Source organism: Ambystoma mexicanum, chromosome 3p, assembly GCF_040938575.1.
Source record: "Ambystoma mexicanum isolate Mex_15411 chromosome 3p, UKY_AmexF1_1, whole genome shotgun sequence".
Taxonomy (NCBI): domain Eukaryota; kingdom Metazoa; phylum Chordata; class Amphibia; order Caudata; family Ambystomatidae; genus Ambystoma; species Ambystoma mexicanum.
In genome coordinates, this window is record NC_090925.1 from 769,147,118 (window position 1) to 769,166,063 (window position 18,946).

Below are 18,946 nucleotides of genomic sequence, written 5' to 3' on the forward strand. Positions count from 1 at the left end.
CTCGCTGCACTTCTTGGCCTCTCTGCTGCTGCAAATTCACAGCTGCTGTTCCTGTCACCATTCCTCCTCCTTTCACCCTCATTAGGTGGGGCTTTTTATACACCTGCATCCCTGTAAAAGGCTGCAGGTGTGAATTCACAATTAGCCCTGCCTGACCATCATTACAGGGACATGCTTGACCTCTACTGCTCTCAGCAGGCCTCTTCTTCTGCCCAGTACCTAAGGGGTGAAAGCAACTAGTCTTCACTGCTCTCAGTTGCTTCTTCCTTGTCTCAGTTCTTTTAGTGGTCATGTGTGAATAGCCTAGGGGATTTGTTTTGTAATACCCCATAAAGATGAGAGATGGGTTAGTTTGGCCTTTATTAGGGAAAGGGGATACCATGTCTCTCCCAAAGGCATCCCACTTCTAGTCCCCACAGACCCTCCACTCAGGTGATCCTCTCTCACTTGTCCACCTGCATGGTCGGGATCCAAGAGTGATGGCCTTTCCCCGGCCACCTGGGCAGAGAATCTATGGGGAACTGGAGTGAGAACACCCTCAGATTTCTCACACATCCCATTTTTATATAAGGATGAGCCACGTCTGGAGAGTAGAGCAGTAAGCAGCCCTCCCATGCCCAAGTCTGTTTGCATTACAGGTCGTTTCTCTATACTTTTGGTCTCCTGTGTATTATTTGTATCTGAGTTTGCAGGGGGTCATGAGAGAGCAGGGCGAGCCTGTAACAGTGTTGAAGAAGGAAGCTGACATCATACCATGATATCATATCATATTGTGGTGGGGGTTATAGTTTAGTTTAGTTTATTATTTGATATCATAGACTTTTATTTGTGCATAAAAAGACCCCCACTATCCCTAATGTCTACGAGGGATTTCCCCGCCTCAAAATGAATACTAAAGGGTAATTCAGAATGTCTGTTAAATCAAACTCCACCATCCTATGTCACAAATTACTTCTATCCCTCACACTACAACTAAATGATAATATAACAGAAAGTCCCTTCTTCAGGAGAATGTCTTCCTTCTCCTGATGCTCGGATAGTGTTTAAAGGGGTATTACTACAAAATATCGCAGTCCATCACTGCAAATTCGAAAATGCTGAATTTTAAAAGCCTCATTTCACTGCATGTATATGTGGGGGGCTAGGTTAAGGTAATAATAAAGGTGAGGGGTTATGGGGGTGCTGCGTGGGGTAAAAGATTTATTTTTTGGCTTTTTCACATTCGCATTAACGGATGTGATATTTTCACATAGATCTGTTTAAAAGCATGTTCTCTTGCAACAAGAATGCCAGGGAGAATGACTCCCTTATGCTGGCTTGCGGGTTTCACACAGCCTTTATACAATTCCACATCCAGGAGAGTGGCGCTATTCTCCTGGTGTAGATCTATGCAGTTTCCAATAAAACCAGAGGGAATTACTCCCTCCACCTTGCGTTTTTAACACAGCTCAAATTTGTGACCAGGAGACTGAGTTACAATGGGCTGTACCCCAGGTGATCGTCCTTGTCCCAAGAGGGGGAGTCCCTCCCCATGAGATCCTCCCACATTAAACCACCCCAAGGGGGACTATTGGGTAGTGGCTGCACCTGCCTAGCCTCATGGGAAAGGGATCCCGCTTGGGAAGAATTGACAACATCTTGTGAATCGTCACACTTCCTACATGTATCTCATTCCATTCGCAAACCTTCAAATGCACCCTCTGAAAGAGGGGCTCACAACTCAGTGGTCACATCCTATAGACAGCTGGGGTGATCTAAGGGTCATTTCGGGAAAAAGGTATTATTTGGCGCTAAAGTGGTGGTCTGCCTCAGACATGTTAATGGTTCACTGTTTTGTGAATCCAGCTATACAAGTCACCATAACAACAGGTGCATTAATTTTGGGATGGGGAGCTGACTCTAAGATACTTACAGTGAAGGGCAGATGGACTCCTCTACAAGCAACCTATGAGGGTGTTATGATGCTTTAGGTGTGATGTGTGAAAAAGGGGAAGATGTGTTGTAATGTGTCTTCTCAAGGGAATAGCCACTGGCTGGGAATGGGTTAATGCTTTGTGGAATAGTTTCGTGACCAAAGTTCCATTGAGGTCAGAGCGTTCTTGTTCTCGTTTTATCTTTAAGATTCTATGTTTGTCAGTTGATGTTGTTTGCTGTTGCCTGTGGAGCCCTGCCTGCTCTGGGGGTCTTCATACTTAACATCCTAATAAAGAACTCAATAAGAAACGTTTGGTGTGCTGGTTATCATTCTCACAATGGCGACGAGGATGGGATGAAAGAAAAGACCGCCAGCAGCAACTTAATTAATGTCGCTCCGCTTTGATCGAGCGTAGCAGCGGCCATCGCAGGAGATTTGATCCGGATTGCTCATACAACCGCAAGTAAGGGTCCCTGCCGCGCCCCTGGCCCCTCCGCACCGTGGCACTGCCCTGTATCCGTGTCGTAGCCTCTGTGAGCGGCCGCGATCGCAGAGAACGCAGCGTTCACCCCTGAGCCGGCATCCAGCCTCTACCGTATTAACCCGCATAGACGTGTATCAAGATTTGCGCTGCTCGCTGGCATTGAGGACTGGGCCATCCTAGCGTACTGTACATCTGAATGGTTCACTTAAGAAGAAAAAGAAAAGGAGTGAGAAGCAAGGAGGGGGGGCCAGGGCAAGGGGCCAGGGCAATTAAGCATGATGTGTATGCCAATGCACGTAGTGAAACTTTGGGGTTTATCACATTAAGAGACAGTGCAACGTGAAAAGGCGAAGTGAGAGGGACACAAGCATTCCTGCTTAGAAGTCGAGTGGAACGTTCAGGATCTCCCAAGGCATTATCAGCTGTGCCTATTTCAGGAAAAAGCTGGGTCTCACTCCCAATAGAAAAGGAGCGCTATCCAAGGAGTTTCAAGGAACAATTTAAAAGAAAAAGGAGGGGTTTTTTTTAGGTAAAGGGGGAGGCAAGCAAATAAGCAACGCAAAGCAACATGGCAGGATTACCTGGTATTGCCGGGCCCCCGATATTTATGCCTATACCGGGACCAGCGAAAATTCTGTGGGCCCAGTGGCGCGAGGGCTTCATGCATTATTTGAAGGTGGCTGGAGGCAGCTCGTATTCTAATGAGAGAAAGCTTGCCCTTCTGCTGCACTTCCTTGGGTATGAAGGCCAAAGGATATACAAAACACTCCCTCAGCCCTCTGGAAGTGCTAGCGGCAATGCTGTAGATGAGTTTGAAGTTGCGCTTACAAAGTTGGATAGACATTTTAATCCGAAGACAACCGCACAATATTGGAACGATACAATTTTTGCATGCGGATGCAAGCCCAAGGAGAGTCAGTGGAGGAATATGTCACCGCCTTATGACATTTGGCTTTGTCATGCAAGTTTCAGGAAGCCTGCGATGAGAAAATTCAGGATCGGTTCATGACTGACTGTGTAAGTACAATAAAATTTGTGAAGAATTATGGCTGAGGGATGAACCCAACTAAGATGAGGCATTGGATATTGCAAGACGCGTTGAACATTCTTTGGCATGTGTAGCGAAGCTATCGAAGGGTGCAACCGGTGACCCAAAGGAAAGCAAAGCGGAAATCTTGAATGTGGTAGACGCAAAGAGTAAAAGAAGAGGCAAAAATAACCAGACAAGCCGTGGAGCTGCAGAAGAAAAGAGGAATCAAGACACACCACAAAGAACTGACAGAAAAGAAGAAAGACTGTGTTTCCGTTGTGCCAGCAATACGCATTTTACATCATCCATAGTGTATCCTGGTTGCAGAGCTATTTGCACGAAGTGTAAAATAGAGGACACTATGCAAATTGTTGTAAGAACTATCAGTATGGACAGTTCATTCAAAAGAAGGTATTGTACGTCAATGAAGACGATGAAGGAAGATCATCCGAAGAAGAAATTACCCTTCCGTTGCAGAATATTATTGTGAATACCGTGAATGTTGTTTCCGACGGTGGGAATGAGGATGAATGTGAGCATCCTTATGCCACATTGAGTGTGAATGGTCATGAAATACGTATGATGGCTGATTCTGGATCTAAAATTACCTTAATATCGTGAGTTGTGTTTGAAAAGGAAATGAAAGGGGAGATATCAAAGCTATTGAAGCCAGACATCAAGCCTGGGGGATATAACCAGGACAGGATAGAACTGTTAGGTTATGATTTGGGAAGATTTTAATTCAGAGGGCGTTGTTGTCATGGGAAGGTATATATTACCAAGAAAGGTCAAACTTTGCTTGGGTGGAGGGAGCAAAAGAAGCTAGGGATCAAGCTAGACCCCAATGCGGAAGAACACGTTTTACAAGAACCTACATCACCTGTCACGTCAACCTCCCATGTCACAAAGTATTTCAAGGTTTTCAGCAAAACCCTGCGGAGAGTAAAGGGTTATCAGCACCAGATAATCTTAAAAAGGGATAGTTTACCTATAGTTGCGAAATTGAGACCAGTCCCTTTATCTTTACGGGAAGGAGTCAAGAAGGAGCTGGAGAAACTGCTGAACATGGGTGTGATAGAAAAAGCAGGAGGTGTGGAATGGGTTTCACCTGTAGTAGTTGTCAAAAAGGGATCAGGTGAATTGAGGCTGCGCATTGATATGCGTGAACTCAACAAATGTGTGCTAGTGGACAGGCATCCGTTGCCGAACATGGGTGAGAGGCTGACGAAGGTTGGGCGTGGTAAGGTGTTCTCTAAACTCGACATGGCATCAGCATATCATCAGGTCGAGTTGGAGGAAGGGTGCAGAAAAGTCACTGCATTTATTACTCATGAGGGCGTGTATCAATTTAAGAGGATGCCGTTTGGGTTGGCATTGGCTTTGTCTGTTTTTCAAAAAGTCATGGACCGTTTGCTGAGGAGTGTGAAAGGTGTGTTCTGCTTCTAAGAAGATGTGTTGATATGTGGCGAGACATTGGAGGAACATGATAGAATTCTTGATACTGTCCTGAGGATATTTGCGGAGAAAGGAATTACTCTAAGAGAGGAGAAGTGCACATTTGCTGTGTCTATGGTGGATTATTTGGGACATGAAGTGTCCAGTGAAGGTGTGAAACCTAAGAATAGTCTTGTGAACTCGATAAAGGAAATTGAAAGGCCGGCAAGTAAGTTGAGTTACGTTCTTTCCTCGGCATGACCGAATTTTACCAGAAATTTGTGGAGAATTATGCCTCGAAAGTATTGGAAATGAGGAAGCTTTTAAAGAAAGGTACCGAGTTTGTATGGAGTCGGGTCTGCGAACAAGAGTTTCAGAAGATTAAGGATGAGATAGATTTAGCACGTCCTTTGGGTTGTTTTGAAACAAAAAGGTTGAGCATAATTACAGTAGATGCCAGTGAGGGCGGACTATGTGCTGTCCTTTCACAAAGGAATGATGATGAGTCAGAAGAGGTGATTGCTCATACACCTCGTGGTTTGAGTGGTGCGTAGCTGCGATATTCTGTTCTATAAAAATAAGCTTTGGCGTGCTATTGGGCCTTGGAGCGTTTCAAAAACTTTGTATGGGGATCTAATTTTGTTATTCATACCGATCATAAACCCTTAAAAGTGATTTTTGAGAGTAAGGGTCTAGATAAAGTTTCACACAGAGTCGCTGGCTGGGTAACTAGAATGCAAGCCCATAGATTCAAAATTGAAGTGATACCTGGGAAAGAGAACATTTTGGCAGACAGTTTGTCGAGAGTAAAGGTAGCTACGCAGGATTCTGTAGAAGATGTTGATATGGAGATGGTGTTTGGGAATTCCGATGGGATCGTATCTAAGGAAGAGTGGCTAGAAGATTTAAGGAGGGATGAAGTGATCAGTAAGGTGATGACATATGTGTCGACCTCGGTGTGGCCGAAGAAAGCAGAACTGGCAGAAGGCGAGGGACCTTTTTGGGAAGTGAGAGATGAGTTGTCAGTTGCAGATGGGATTTTGTTTAGATGGCAGCGAGCAGTAGTGCCCGAAGGTACTCGCGCTAAGGTGATTGATTTAGCTCATAGTGGTCATATCGGTATTTCCAAGACCAAGGGTGTGTTGAGGTCAGATTATTGGTGGCCAGGGTTTGACAAGGATATAGAGAAATGCCTGAGCGAATGTCACTTGTGTCTTAAAAGCGGGAGAGGAATTGAAGCAAGGAAGCAGCCATTGTTAGATGTTGGGGTGCCCTGTAAGGTGTGGAGTGATGTGGCTGTGGACATTCTGGGTCCTGTTGATTTAGGCTATGGCAGGGGGAGGTTTGTGGTACTGGTCGTTGATCTGTTCTCCAGGTGGTGTGATTTCAAAGTGGTGAGAGAAATCTCGGAGGAGAGCATGGTGAGTGTTCTGCAAGGGATCTTTGCGAGTGAAGGTCTTCCAGAGAGTATCCTTACGGATAACGGCACCCAGTTCACCGGAGGATGTTTTCCAAAATACTTAAGCAAATGTGGGATAAGACATAAAAGGGCTGCCTTATATCACACTGAAACCAATGGGGTTGTCGAAAGAATGAACAGGTGTGTAATGGAGAGCATTCACATGGGACAAGAGTGCGCTTTGATAAGATAGTAACTATTCAAAACAGAATGTGGGCAATAAGTATGGCACCCCATGCAACTACTGGACTATGGCCTTTTGAACTGATGAGAGGTCGGAAGCCTTTCTCCATGGCGTGTCCTCCATGGTTAGGGAGGAGTAGAGAATCAGATTTGGTCATTGATGAAGTGAGGAAGGAGTTGAAAAAAAAGAACAGTGATTGGGTTATGCGCGAAAATGAAAGACGAGGAAAAAAGGAATCGCGAGTAGCGTGTGGTGATTGGGTGAGAATCAAGAAAGGGGTTATTAAGAGGAAAGGGGATTCCTTATATTCAGACCCTGTCAAGGTTGTTGCTGTGTTGAAGGCTGCCGTGCGAGTTGTGGGTGGTCAGGTCTGGAATGAGGATAGGATTGCGGTAGTAAAAAGGGGAAATGTGTGAGGGTATTATGCTGCTTTTGGTGTGATGTGTGAAAAAGGGTAAGATGTGTTGTAATGTGTCTTCTCAAGGGAATAGCCACTGGCTGAGAATGGGTTAATGCTTTGTGTAATAGTTTCGTGACTAAAGTTCCATTGCGGTCAGAGCGTTCTTGTTTACTTGTTTTATCTTTAAGATTCTATGTTTGTCAGTTGATGTTGTTTGATGTTGCCTGTGGAGCCCTTCCTGCTCTGGGGGTCTTCATACTTAATATCCTAATAAAGAACTCAATAAGAAACGTTTGGTGTGCTGATCATCATTCTCACACAACCCTTCACAGTTTTCAAGCGCTTCTCTACCACAAATGTGCTCTGATCAGAACCAACAACACTACAACCATGTTCGAGATAAACAAACAAGGCAGAACACACTGTTCAACATTGTTGCAGATTGCACAGCAAATCTGTCGTTGATGCATGAAGATGGCCATATGTATTCAATCAATACACCCCAGGCATGCACATCTGCTTGCCAGACATACTGAGCAAGCTAGTGACTCAAAAACACAAATGGGAACTAAATACAAATACACTCAGACAAATCTTCACAACCTAGGTACTGTGAGGTGTCAGAAATGAGAGGCAGACACAAAGTGGTAGTGTTTTCAACATCAGACATCATTATGAAAAGATAAAGGCCTATCTGTCCCTATCCTAAAGAGAGTTACCCTACCTAGGAAACTAAAACTAAAGATCAGTCTTTGTCTCATTGTCAGCATTATATACACTGTCACTGTGTCCAAAACATTAATCTGACACTCACACTAAATTATACAACCAAGAGTGTAAGGAAAGTGTCTCTCATATAAGTCTGGTGAAAAGTGTCCAAAAAGCAAAAAGATGAATTCAACAAAATAATCTTTAGATCCAGAAGGGAGATTTCCCTTCCCCTGGATGTCTCAGGTATGATGACAAAAGTGTTCCTTTCAAATAAGGAATTCTTCAAGATGCCAAAAATGTTCTCTTTCAAAATAATGGCTCCTTAGTGTCTCTTTCACACAACCACCCCTCAAGGATGACCAAAGTATCTCCTTTAAGTATCCCCTTCCTAAGGATAACAAAAAGGTCTCTTTTCAAGTAACCACTTCTTAAGGATGGCAAAGGTGTGTTTTTCAAACATCCATTTGCAAAGGATAACAAAACGTTTTCTTTCAATTAACCACTTCTTAAGGATAGCAAAAGTGTCTTTTCCAAATCTCCATTTTCTAAGGATGTTAACAGTAGTTTCTTTAGATGATGAAAGTAGTTTCTTAATATTGTGAAAGTGTCTCTTTTAAAACAACCACTTCTTACGAAGAACCTCCTGGTATATTCCCCTGCCATCAGATTGCTGGTATACTCTCCTGCCAGGTATCTTCTCCCCACATTTCCACTGCCTGATTTACTTCTTTCAGTAGGACTTCTTTTTAATGTTCCTTGCCTGATGCACTTCTTTCACCAGGGTTTCTATTTAATGATCCCACTGTCTTTCAGTATATCACAGTTGTATTGCTGCACTGTATATACTTTCTTGGCTTAAGGCATTGCGTGTTTCACTGTATATACTTTCTTGGCGTATGGCATTACTTATCCCAACTTTCCCCACATTGACTTTTCATGTATGGAGACTTGTTCAAGTTAGACCTTTTTACTTTCTTGATAGTCTGCATCTGCTTTTGGCAATACTTGTTCCATCTTTGGAGATTTGTTCAAGTTTGGTCTTTGGATTTCTTCATTAGCATTCATTGGCTTATGGCAACACTTGCCCCAACCTTCGCCAAATCGACATCTCAAATATGAAGACTTTATTTTCTGTTTATTCAATATTCAAAATGAGTTCCTAAAACTTCACATGCAGTTCGAAATGTCCCGGGGCCCCCAACATCTCTAGGTAGACTCACCAGTGTCTGGCACTGTCTCTGATTCGTATCATGTTCCTGGGGTGAAGCTTTAATCTCGGGATGGCATCTTCCGTTATGCAGACCTCTACTCAGCTCTTCCTCGGACTCTGTGCTCGTCAGCCAGCAAATCTGCTGCTCAAATACTCGACTGCACTGCCAGTAGTTTGTTCGCTGCTGCTGGTTCACCAGCAGTCATTTCCCATTGCCTGCGGTTTCCTCTGTGGTCCAGCACCTCTCCGGTGAGCATTGCCTGCACACGGCCGCTTGGGAACACCTGTTCCCCCCCAGCACGATTGGTTCTCGTGCCTCTGCCTTCTCCCGTGGCTTCCTTTCCTTCTACCTCAGTTCAGCTTTTCTCTCCTGGGAAAAAGCGGACACTATTTTATATGTCCCGCGTAGTTGAACCTCTTCATAACAACTAGCCTGTGTATTCAGAGTAGTTTTTCCTCTGCTCCACATTAACTCCTTTCTCCTCTTCCTCGTCCCAGTGCTGGAGGTTTTTATGGGAATTGAAGTCCATAAAACTTATAGAACTTTTGATGTGACTTAGTTTGGAATTTTTAGTTAGCACAAAATCATCAGAGACAGGAGGTATTGTGTTTGTGTGTATACATGAGGTATGAACGTTATCATGTCTAGAATGTTTGGCAACAAGGGATTTTAGCATTTTATAACTGGAGGGATTTGTATAATGACACGTGCCATCAGGAATTTGGGAATTGTAGGATCTTCTTCACATAGAAGAGAAGAATACTGCATTTCTCCTAAATGGGTCACTACATCTCCCTAACAGCCATCTCCTCACATGTGATCCTCTTTTATAATACCAGGGTCAGGATCAGCTAGCGGCTGCCATCCTCTGGCCACATGGGAGGAGATCTCAGGCTGAGGATCAGTGATGACTCCATAGAATTCATCACAGTACATACTTATTTGTGACAAGTACAAATGCAAAATGCCCAACATTTGTATCAAGATACCCACAATCAGAGTCACTCTATAAATGAATTGGTCAGGGGAATTTGCATATTCTTTTGCCCCCATCTCACCTCCTACACACAGTGGTGCACAAGTTACTCCAGGGAAAACTCACGTTGATTCTCATTGCTCCTACTTGAATGAGACAAGTGTGGAACCTACACCACCTTCTCATGGCATTGCAACCAGCAATCAAACTGCTGCCAACACACAATGTGTTAACATAGAAGGATCAACACATGACACATCCCAGTCAACAGACTATGAATTTGGGACCCTGGCTCCTAAAGTCATAGTATTTGGATCTCTTTACTCTGCCTAAAATCTGTATGGATGCACTTTGTGAGACAAGAAAGCCAAATACTAGAAACTATTATGTTAATAAGTGCAAATTACGTGTTCTGTAGTGCAAAAGGATACTAGTCAACGTGTTGATTTATTTACAGCAGACATTGTCACCTATCGACTCTATTTGTTAGATCCCAGGTTAGTCTACATTTCTCTTACGGTACACTCAGCAGATCTGGCTGCATATACCACGTCTCAATACAAAGCGTGTCAGTGGAAAGTGTCCATTGTTCAAACCTTCATGAAAAGCATAAACCACAAATATTCTCCTGCTCCAGCCTAGGATTTTAACCCAGTACTATACAGGCTCATGGGCCCCCTTTTGAGCCCATACCTAAAACATCCCAAACGTTTCTAACTTACTTGCTTTTCTAGTAGAGATTGCGGACCTGATTCACAGAGCGTTTTCCTATGGGATTGCACCATTACAAAACGCTTCTGTGAACCAGGCCCTATGTATTTTAGAAACGTGAATGAACTCCAACCTCTCTCAGTAGATGAACCTTTTATAGTAATCCACGCAAATAAAGTCGTGCTTAGATCACATCCATTTTTCTCAGTGAAATCTGTTTGAATATTTCATGTCAATCCATTGTACCACCCACATTGTTTCAAAGTCCTCACACACAAGGAGAGATAGCAGTACGTACACTTGACATGTAAAGAGCAGTCATGTTTTATACGGACTGAACATAGTCATTGCACACAACTAGCCAGTTCGTTGTGCCTTTTGCAGTAAGATGGTGGATTGTGCTCTGCATTTAGGAAAGCAGAAAACTAGCCACAACTCCATATGTTCACTCCAAGAGCACACTCCATGGGGTGTGCTTTGGCAACATTAGCTTTCATCACAAATATTTCTTTAGATGTTATTTGCGAAACTGTCACATGGATTGCAGTGCACACATTCTTACTATTATGTAGATACTCCAATCCAGGCAGATTAACAGGTGGGCCCGGAGATGCTGAAAATGTGCCACTGTTCGTTCAGCTCACCCTCGACTTTCTTTCAGGCCCTGCTCTTTCGTCTATGCAAAGCATTTGAGTCTAAATAGATTCACTAGACTCTGAAAGCAAGTGTTCCTAACTCAATAACAGTCTTTGTGTGGCTTGTATCAGTTTGGAGTCAAAGGCACTCGCACTTCCTCCCCACATGGCAGCTGAAGAATCAAAACTTACTCATTACTTCCTAGGCTACAGCTACATGTGTCTTGTCTGAAAAACAAACAATCTGAGGATTTCAACATGTGGCACATTATGAGTAGCTGCATACATAGGGTAGTGAGAAGAGTGACAGCAAAGCCCACGTGGACACCCTTTTACTTTGTAAGTAAACAATTAGTAGTACCCACCTTTTGCCAACGTGAAGTGAATAAGGAAGCCCAACTGCATAGCCCCAATTCCATATGACAGGCTGCTGGAATGTGATTTACAATAACAAATTATCCCCTGCCCCCAGTTCAGCTGGCAGGGACTCATAGCCTGGATTTGTGCATTTGAGACAACTGTCAGGAATAGCTTTGAAATACTGCACACAGCACATAGAACATTTGCTATAGGTTAGCTGTACATTCATACTGCTATCAGCAGGATATAAATCACATAACCTGTCTGGCAGAATTGTATAACATATGTCACCTCTCCCAGTTGCTGGAAGTTCATTACACAAGATGATGTTAAAATGCAGTCAATATATATAAATAAATGACCAACGCGACGCTCCTATTCCATGTTGTGCAAATATCTGTACATGGTTGAAGTCACTGTTACTAACATCACGTAACCAAAATATGCACATCAATAACACCTCCATTTTGACATAGAAACAGCTGAAACGTGGGTGTTTCTCCATTTCTTGTGTTTTCTGTGTTGCTCTTCAAGCTAAGCTCGCATTTATTAGTGTTTTATAAGTTTTTATGTGAGTACATTGTTTGAAAGATATGAATTAAAATATGTTCTTTTTTGAAGCTATGCCTGTGGTTGAATATATAACATGAAGATATTGAATGTCATTTTGTGAGTAGGCCTTCTACACTTGTTGTGTGGTTGAGGTGGGTAGCTAGTGGTGTCCTTTGCTGTGTTTCATATATATAAATGACTGAGCAATATTAAAATTGGAAGAAAAGGATTGAAATGGGTTTCAATTGATAAAATAAACATATAACTAAGTATGTTTGGTGTCTCACTAAAGCATTGGAAGTATTAAAACAGCAACACCTGTACCATAATTGCATGCAATACAAGAACATGATTCGAAAATTACATGTTTAAAAAGAATAAACAATGTTTTGTCTAAAATAAAACAATACAAAATTATTAGTCTTTGACAATTGTTTACATGCCTGCATTACCTTACATGACAATCACGCTTTAGGCAGAGGTAGTGGTGCACAACATGGTCCCTCTATTGAGTACATCTCCACATTCTGAGCATTATTTACACCAGAACTATTTGTCCCAGATCACAAAGGGATGCCACCGTGGATCTTTATAAAATGTAGGATTAGCTATGCCTATTGACAGTTCACAATGCGGCAGTGACAATTGTAGTAATTCTGCACAGATGTCACCATATGTCTTCTGCATGCTAGCTCCTTCATGCACTGCCAGTAGCAGCCAGATTAAATTCCAAACCATATGCATGATTCACAAATGTAACAAGTAATGAGTCCCTTGCTGCTTTCCACTCCATGCACATTGGTCAGAATGTGCTGTCTATGTCATACATAATCTGAAAAGACACAACAATGTGTCTACTGCTTGCCAGTCGAGCTATTCCCTTCCAGTATCAGCCAGGTTACATTAAAAACCCTAAGCATGATAGGCAAATGCCTCGTACGGACAATTTCCATATATCTAGCATTGCATAGTCTAGTCTCTGCATCACTGATGCTGCCCTCCACACTAAAATATGGGGTGTGAGGTGATTTGGTGTTGGATCCACTACCAGATATTGGCCAGCAAGATACCTCCCTAATCCTTAAAGGAATTACATGTTAAGAATCTCTATCCATTGAAGTAGATGTAGAGTTAGCATCAACATACCCTTCATCTTTGTAAATGATTACCCTCACGTATGCTTCTGTGTTAAATATATTGAGTCCCTTTATTTGTGTGACCAGAATTCTCTCTTTATACCATATCTATTTAGAGTAATACTTTTGTAGAAAATAGTGCTCTGTCAACTGTTTCTTTTGTGCGAGAAAGCTAATGACTTTCTGTTTTGAATTCTGCAGGCCATGAAAGCATGAACCAAGCAAAAGAATATGTATTAAAATATTCTGAAAAAGACCTGCAAAGAGTACACTTTTTAGGGGAAACCAACATGAAGGTGATGCAGAGCACTAACATGGACACTCTTTCCAGAAGCCAGGATTTGCCACTAAGAGGAGACAATCCTACTACATTTCAAAGTGGTTACAGCAATACAGCACATGTCGATGTATATCTGGGAAGTCCCAGCATTGTAGTATCAGAGACATGTAGTGAGGATGAGAGTAATTTAGGGAATATACATTTTCCTAATAATTCTTCAAGTGCACCACAAAACCACATTATATATAATGTATTTGATGAAAACTCCAGCCTTACAGATGAACTTAGTGGACACATGAGGACAGCATCACGAGAGAGGATATATACATGTCCTGAATGCGAGAAACACTTTTCTCAGAAGAAGGGTCTTATTGCACACCAGAGGACACATTTAGAGAAAAAACCTTATCCATGCACTTTCTGTCACAAAGGTTTCAATCGGAAAGACAACCTGGATGGACACATAAGAACACATACTGGAGAGAAGCCATATAAATGTACTGAATGTGACAAAGATTTCACTTGGAAAAGTGGTCTTATTCGGCATCAAAGAACACATACAGGAAGTTGAATAATGCTGACAAGAATTTAAGGAACTGGACCAAAGGAAAGAAACTGAGGAAGAATACTGGACAAGCGCATTATAAAGTATAAAGAACACCAGTTTCACCTCGCTCAGAATTTATCATGATTTATTGTAATAAGGAAACATATGACACTCACTGTACGGCAGTGTATTGGAGAATTTTATTGTCTAACCCTTTCACTGCCAAGGCTACAGTGATTTCCTATGGCAATTAGGATGTTTATATTCCCCAAAGAGCATTGGAAAGGTTACATCCCGGATGAGTGAGGAAATGAGATTCTCTTAGCTTAAGTATATGAACAGAAAACACAGGAAAATAAGCCAGTGCAGATTCTTCCATGCATGTCTTTCAAGCAGTGTCTTAGCTTATTTCAAGGCCTAATGTTTTGTTTGTGGAGAATGTAAGTACTTAAGCAGTAGTCTTCAAACTGTGGGGATGGCCCGGCAGGGCGACACAAAGGATACCCGGTGGGCGCAAGGCTGTCCAAAAAGGGATTGTGATGACTGCTCCTAATAGAAAATATAATCCGTTTTATAATCAGTTATTGCTTGCAGGAGGCCCGGAAAATGTTATTTTTTACTCAGGTGGGAAGTGGGTGGGTACACTCATTATAACATTTTTTGAATACCACTAACTTTATATTTATATGTAAAATATCTAGAACAAAATCCACTGTTTGCCACACAAACTGCTTATTTCCACAAAAATTATTTTGCTTCTAGCTCAAACGGTTTGAAAAGTGCACTAATTGCCTTGCTTAATCATTTTATTTAAATGTGCTTTGTTAACTTCAAAAAGGCTTAATTGCCTTTTAAAATGTAATGCTTTAATATGTTATGCTGCTAGTATGTTACAGCCATCCTTCTGTGCATCCTATTTTAATTCTAGCAAATACGAATATATATATTTATGCACCTGTGGTAAATGGAGGGGAATGTTTCTCATTCTTAGGTTAGCTCATCTTCATTTTTAAATATTTTATATAATACAAATGCACAGCTGTTGCTTGGATGTATATTTCACAACCCCTCCCCCCTTCATTTAAATATCAACCCTGGCCTTAACAAGGCAAATCAGCAAATGTTTTCCTAGGAAATTGTAATTGTTATGTTATCTTTACATACAAACAATCAGACTATCACTCATGATCTAAGCCCTTTCTTGTTTATCTAAATCCAAATGTGATAAATACATTCCATTTTAATTTGAGTTCTCACATAGAAATCATGGACTTAAGGTGCGTATACAGATGCGGAACAGTTGACTGCACAGATCATTCCTCAACAATGCATATAGTGTACGTTCATATGTCATTTTTATTTTAGGTGGGAGTAGCTTAGTGCCCGGATTGCTCACTGTTGCAGCCTGTATTAAATTTACAACATCTGCAAGATCATACAAATCAACTAATCATTTTTTTTTTGTGTGTGTGTGTTCTAGTTGAATTATCAACTTTTCCAAAACAAACAATACAGATATTATTACAACAAAGGAAAATAATGTCATCTTAATGCAATTTCCCAAAACTACTTAAAACCAAATCATAATTCACATTTCATTACAATAGAAGTGGGCCCATTATTTTCCAGATGAAGCATTTGCATCAACTTTTTTTTTTAAAGCCCAACTTTTCCAGCACCCTTATCACATACACAGTGAGTTGGACTTTGTGCCCCGCAATAAGCCTCTGCCAAAACATCTCAGAGGATAAAGTATCTTCCCAATCCACAAAGAGCCTCAGAAACTTGACTCTCGGCCCCTTTGAGCTTTTACACTCAATCATTATATGCTTGATGGACTATTTACCCTGATTCTCACAGAGAGAGCAGGTTGGGGCACCTTGCAAAGTCTTATAGCGACTGTACAAGACCTTTCCCGTATTAATCAGGTTTATGCATAATCTTAAGAACTCCTGCCTATACCTGGAATTCGGAAAGTGTCTTAAGTACCTGGCTAGGAACCCTCTTGGTTTGTCAAATAGAGAAAGGGATGAGGTCAAAGTTAATTTAGGCATGGTTTCAATTGTGCGGATCCAATCCATTCACCCAAGCGCCTTCTTCACACCCATTGGGTTAGAGACAAGATTTTCCACATAGCATTCACAATCATGCAAGACTCTGGTCTCGAGATACTTCAAGTTATAGAAGAATAAGCTTGTCTCCCTACCCGTCAGCATGTGTACATCGGTATACAGAGAGTTTTCTTGTGGGGCCATTATAAAACTAGGCTCCACTCCACTTGCATTTGCATGGAGTGGATGCCCAGTTCATATCTCAGGCTCGCCGCAGGCAAGCTCTAGGGGAGCCTCAACACCCTCTTCCAAATTGCCCCCTCAAGTTTAGTCCAGTTTACTTTCCCAGCTAATGGGCTTACATTGATACCGTAAAGGAGAGCAAGGAGCACTTTGCAGTGTAAAATCGTATTAATGGCGTGAGTGAGAATTTACAATACCTGCCCAATAGTTTGGACATTTGGCAGGAGAGTTGGAGCACTTTCCCATTCAAATCTTCTCATGCTTTACCAAGGTCGGAAATGAGTTCAATCTGAAACCCAAATATACTACTTCATTTTGAACTAGGATCACATGCTCTCCCACTGACCACTTGAAATGGGGAATGAGCCTTCCAGGTATTCTAAAAGATACAATTTTAGATTTCTTTGGGTTGACTTGTAGATCATTAATTTCCGCATAATCGCTGAGGGCTTTCAAAAGGCGCTGTCAGCCGACTGCGGTGTGTCCTTGAGGACTATATCGGCGGCATAGGCCAACCACATCATCGGCTTTGCACCTTTCTTGGGACTACCCAAGGCATACAGCACCAAGAACTCTTCCAAGTCTGCCAGGTATAGATAAAAAAGGATAGGCTCTATTATGTAACCTTGCCTCACACCCCTCTTTTCTGGGATCTGAGGTGACAGCTGCCCCTGTGCATTCAATCTATCTTGCAGACTATTATTCTTGTGCAGGCAAACCAAGATTGGCAGCAAAGATGACCGAAGCCCTCTGGCAGCTAGCTTTGCCCAAAGACGTTCTCTGTTGACCATATCAAAGGTCTTAGAGAGATCTATCCACTGTAAGGGAGGCATGTTATCACAAGTATGACACTGACACAAAAGTTACAAGTTTCAAAACCTTTATTAGATTCTTGGGGTTTGGAAAAACTCCTACATTGCCCTATAGCAATGACGGGAGTAGTCTCTACCATCAAATAATAAAGAAAACACAGTCCTAGTCAGTCTATGGCCTATACTAACAAAACATAATGCCTTCCCTATCTCTTATACAAAAAGTTTATAAAGGGGAATGTGTATGCAAAGGTCAATCAATGCTATAACATAAAGGATCAATGTGGCTTCATCAGTTCTCCTCCCCACGTTGGACAGCAGGCGGCACCCGTAAACAGGATGACACACTCTGGCTCAAGTATAAAAAAAGGCAGTCCAAAACGTGGGTCGAGGCCTGCTTAGCCTTCTACGTTAAAGTCACTTATTCCAGCTTTCCAAAAGTTCTTTCACATTTCAACAAAAGTTCACATAGGTCTCCCTCTGTCGAGCTCAGACCCCTCAAGGCATCAATAGTTTACATAGGGGACCCTCAGTCGGGCTCGGACCTTTCAACCAAAAAGTACCTCATTTAACCTAGATCTCCCTCAGCCGGGCCCAGACCTCGCAATCACAGCACTTGAAGGGGTTCCCTTCCCCAAGCTTCATTCACATTCTTTAGGGGTTCCCTTCCCCTAACTTATTACATGTTTCCTGGATCCCTCAGCCAGGCTCGGACCTTTCACTGATGTCAAAGACTTTCAAATGTGCGAGGCTTTTACCATAGACCTCTGCAGGACCACTTCGACCTTCACTTCAGCTTTCCCTTAATGTTATTTGCTGCAGTGTCTCTTGGTATTTTTAGTTCTATACCTCAATCAGAAAAGTTCAAAGAAATCTTCCTCTTCAAACAATCACCTTTTAACTTCCCCTTACGTCAGGGTTAATCTTGACCATTGCACATTTCAGAGTGCTTTCACTTTGCTGCTTAATAACAAGACAAAACATTTTGTGGAGAATTTCGAGTGGGCTATTTCCTTTCGCCGGACCACTTCGCTACTCGGTATCACTGGCTTCACAGTTATCTGTAACTTACAAGTGTATTACTGGTTTGCTTTCTTTTGTGTCTCATCAGCACGTGTGCAACCGTCAATCATGCGATACACTGTTGCAGTTTCAATCTTTTCTTGAAACAACCTGGCCTTTTTTCTTTTCTAATTTCTTTTCGCTAACTCACCGCTAACTCACCGCTTGTGTACATTCCTTGCTTGTCTTCGCAGCTTTGATTCACGAGTCAAGGCTGATAGCACAGGCTTGGCATTGCATCCCCAACTCTGTCATTCATCCGGGAGGGTCGCTGGTGTCCTTGAAACACAATGTAGGCTTCTTCTTTTCTTGCATTTGGTTTTCTCTGCGTCTCCTCCACAGTTTCCCGGAGGCAACGACCTCCTGCTGGGAACTTCAGGGTTTTCCTACCCCTCGCTCTGGTCCTTCAATCAGTGATCCTGCTCCAGTGGGTTTGCTTTCACCCCGGAAGATCTGCTTCTTCTCGTGCTTCACCTTGCTCAGAGTGTGTCTCTCTGTTTCGCTTTTTCTCCGTGTGGGTGGAGCTAATGGGTCTCAGGTGTATGTGATTAAGGCCAAGTGCCTGACTTTGCGTGACCTCATTAATGGGACATGTCCAATGAGATATGTAAGTGTTAGCCTCTTCACTCTCCATCACCCTCTTCCTCTGCCCAGTGTTTGTGTTGAAAGGGGTGAGTTGGGACGTTGGAGAATCCTAAAGAAGAGGATGGGGTATGGGCACGGAAAAGGGGGGAATACCGCATCTCACCATCG

The 18,946-nt window shown here is 42.4% G+C and overlaps 1 protein-coding gene across 2 annotated transcripts in view; it reads left to right on the forward strand.

Annotated features, from left to right (window-relative positions):
• Positions 1-15,467, forward strand: part of LOC138580846 (zinc finger protein 615-like) — a 338,520-nt gene extending 323,053 nt beyond the window's left edge. For both annotated transcript variants that reach the window (XM_069651716.1, XM_069651718.1), the window contains one exon: positions 13,400-15,467. In XM_069651716.1, coding sequence (XP_069507817.1) covers positions 13,400-14,049 — 650 coding nt within the window. In that variant the 3' untranslated portion in view covers positions 14,050-15,467. The remainder of the gene's footprint in view (positions 1-13,399) is intronic.
• The last annotated feature ends 3,479 nt before the right edge of the window (positions 15,468-18,946 follow it).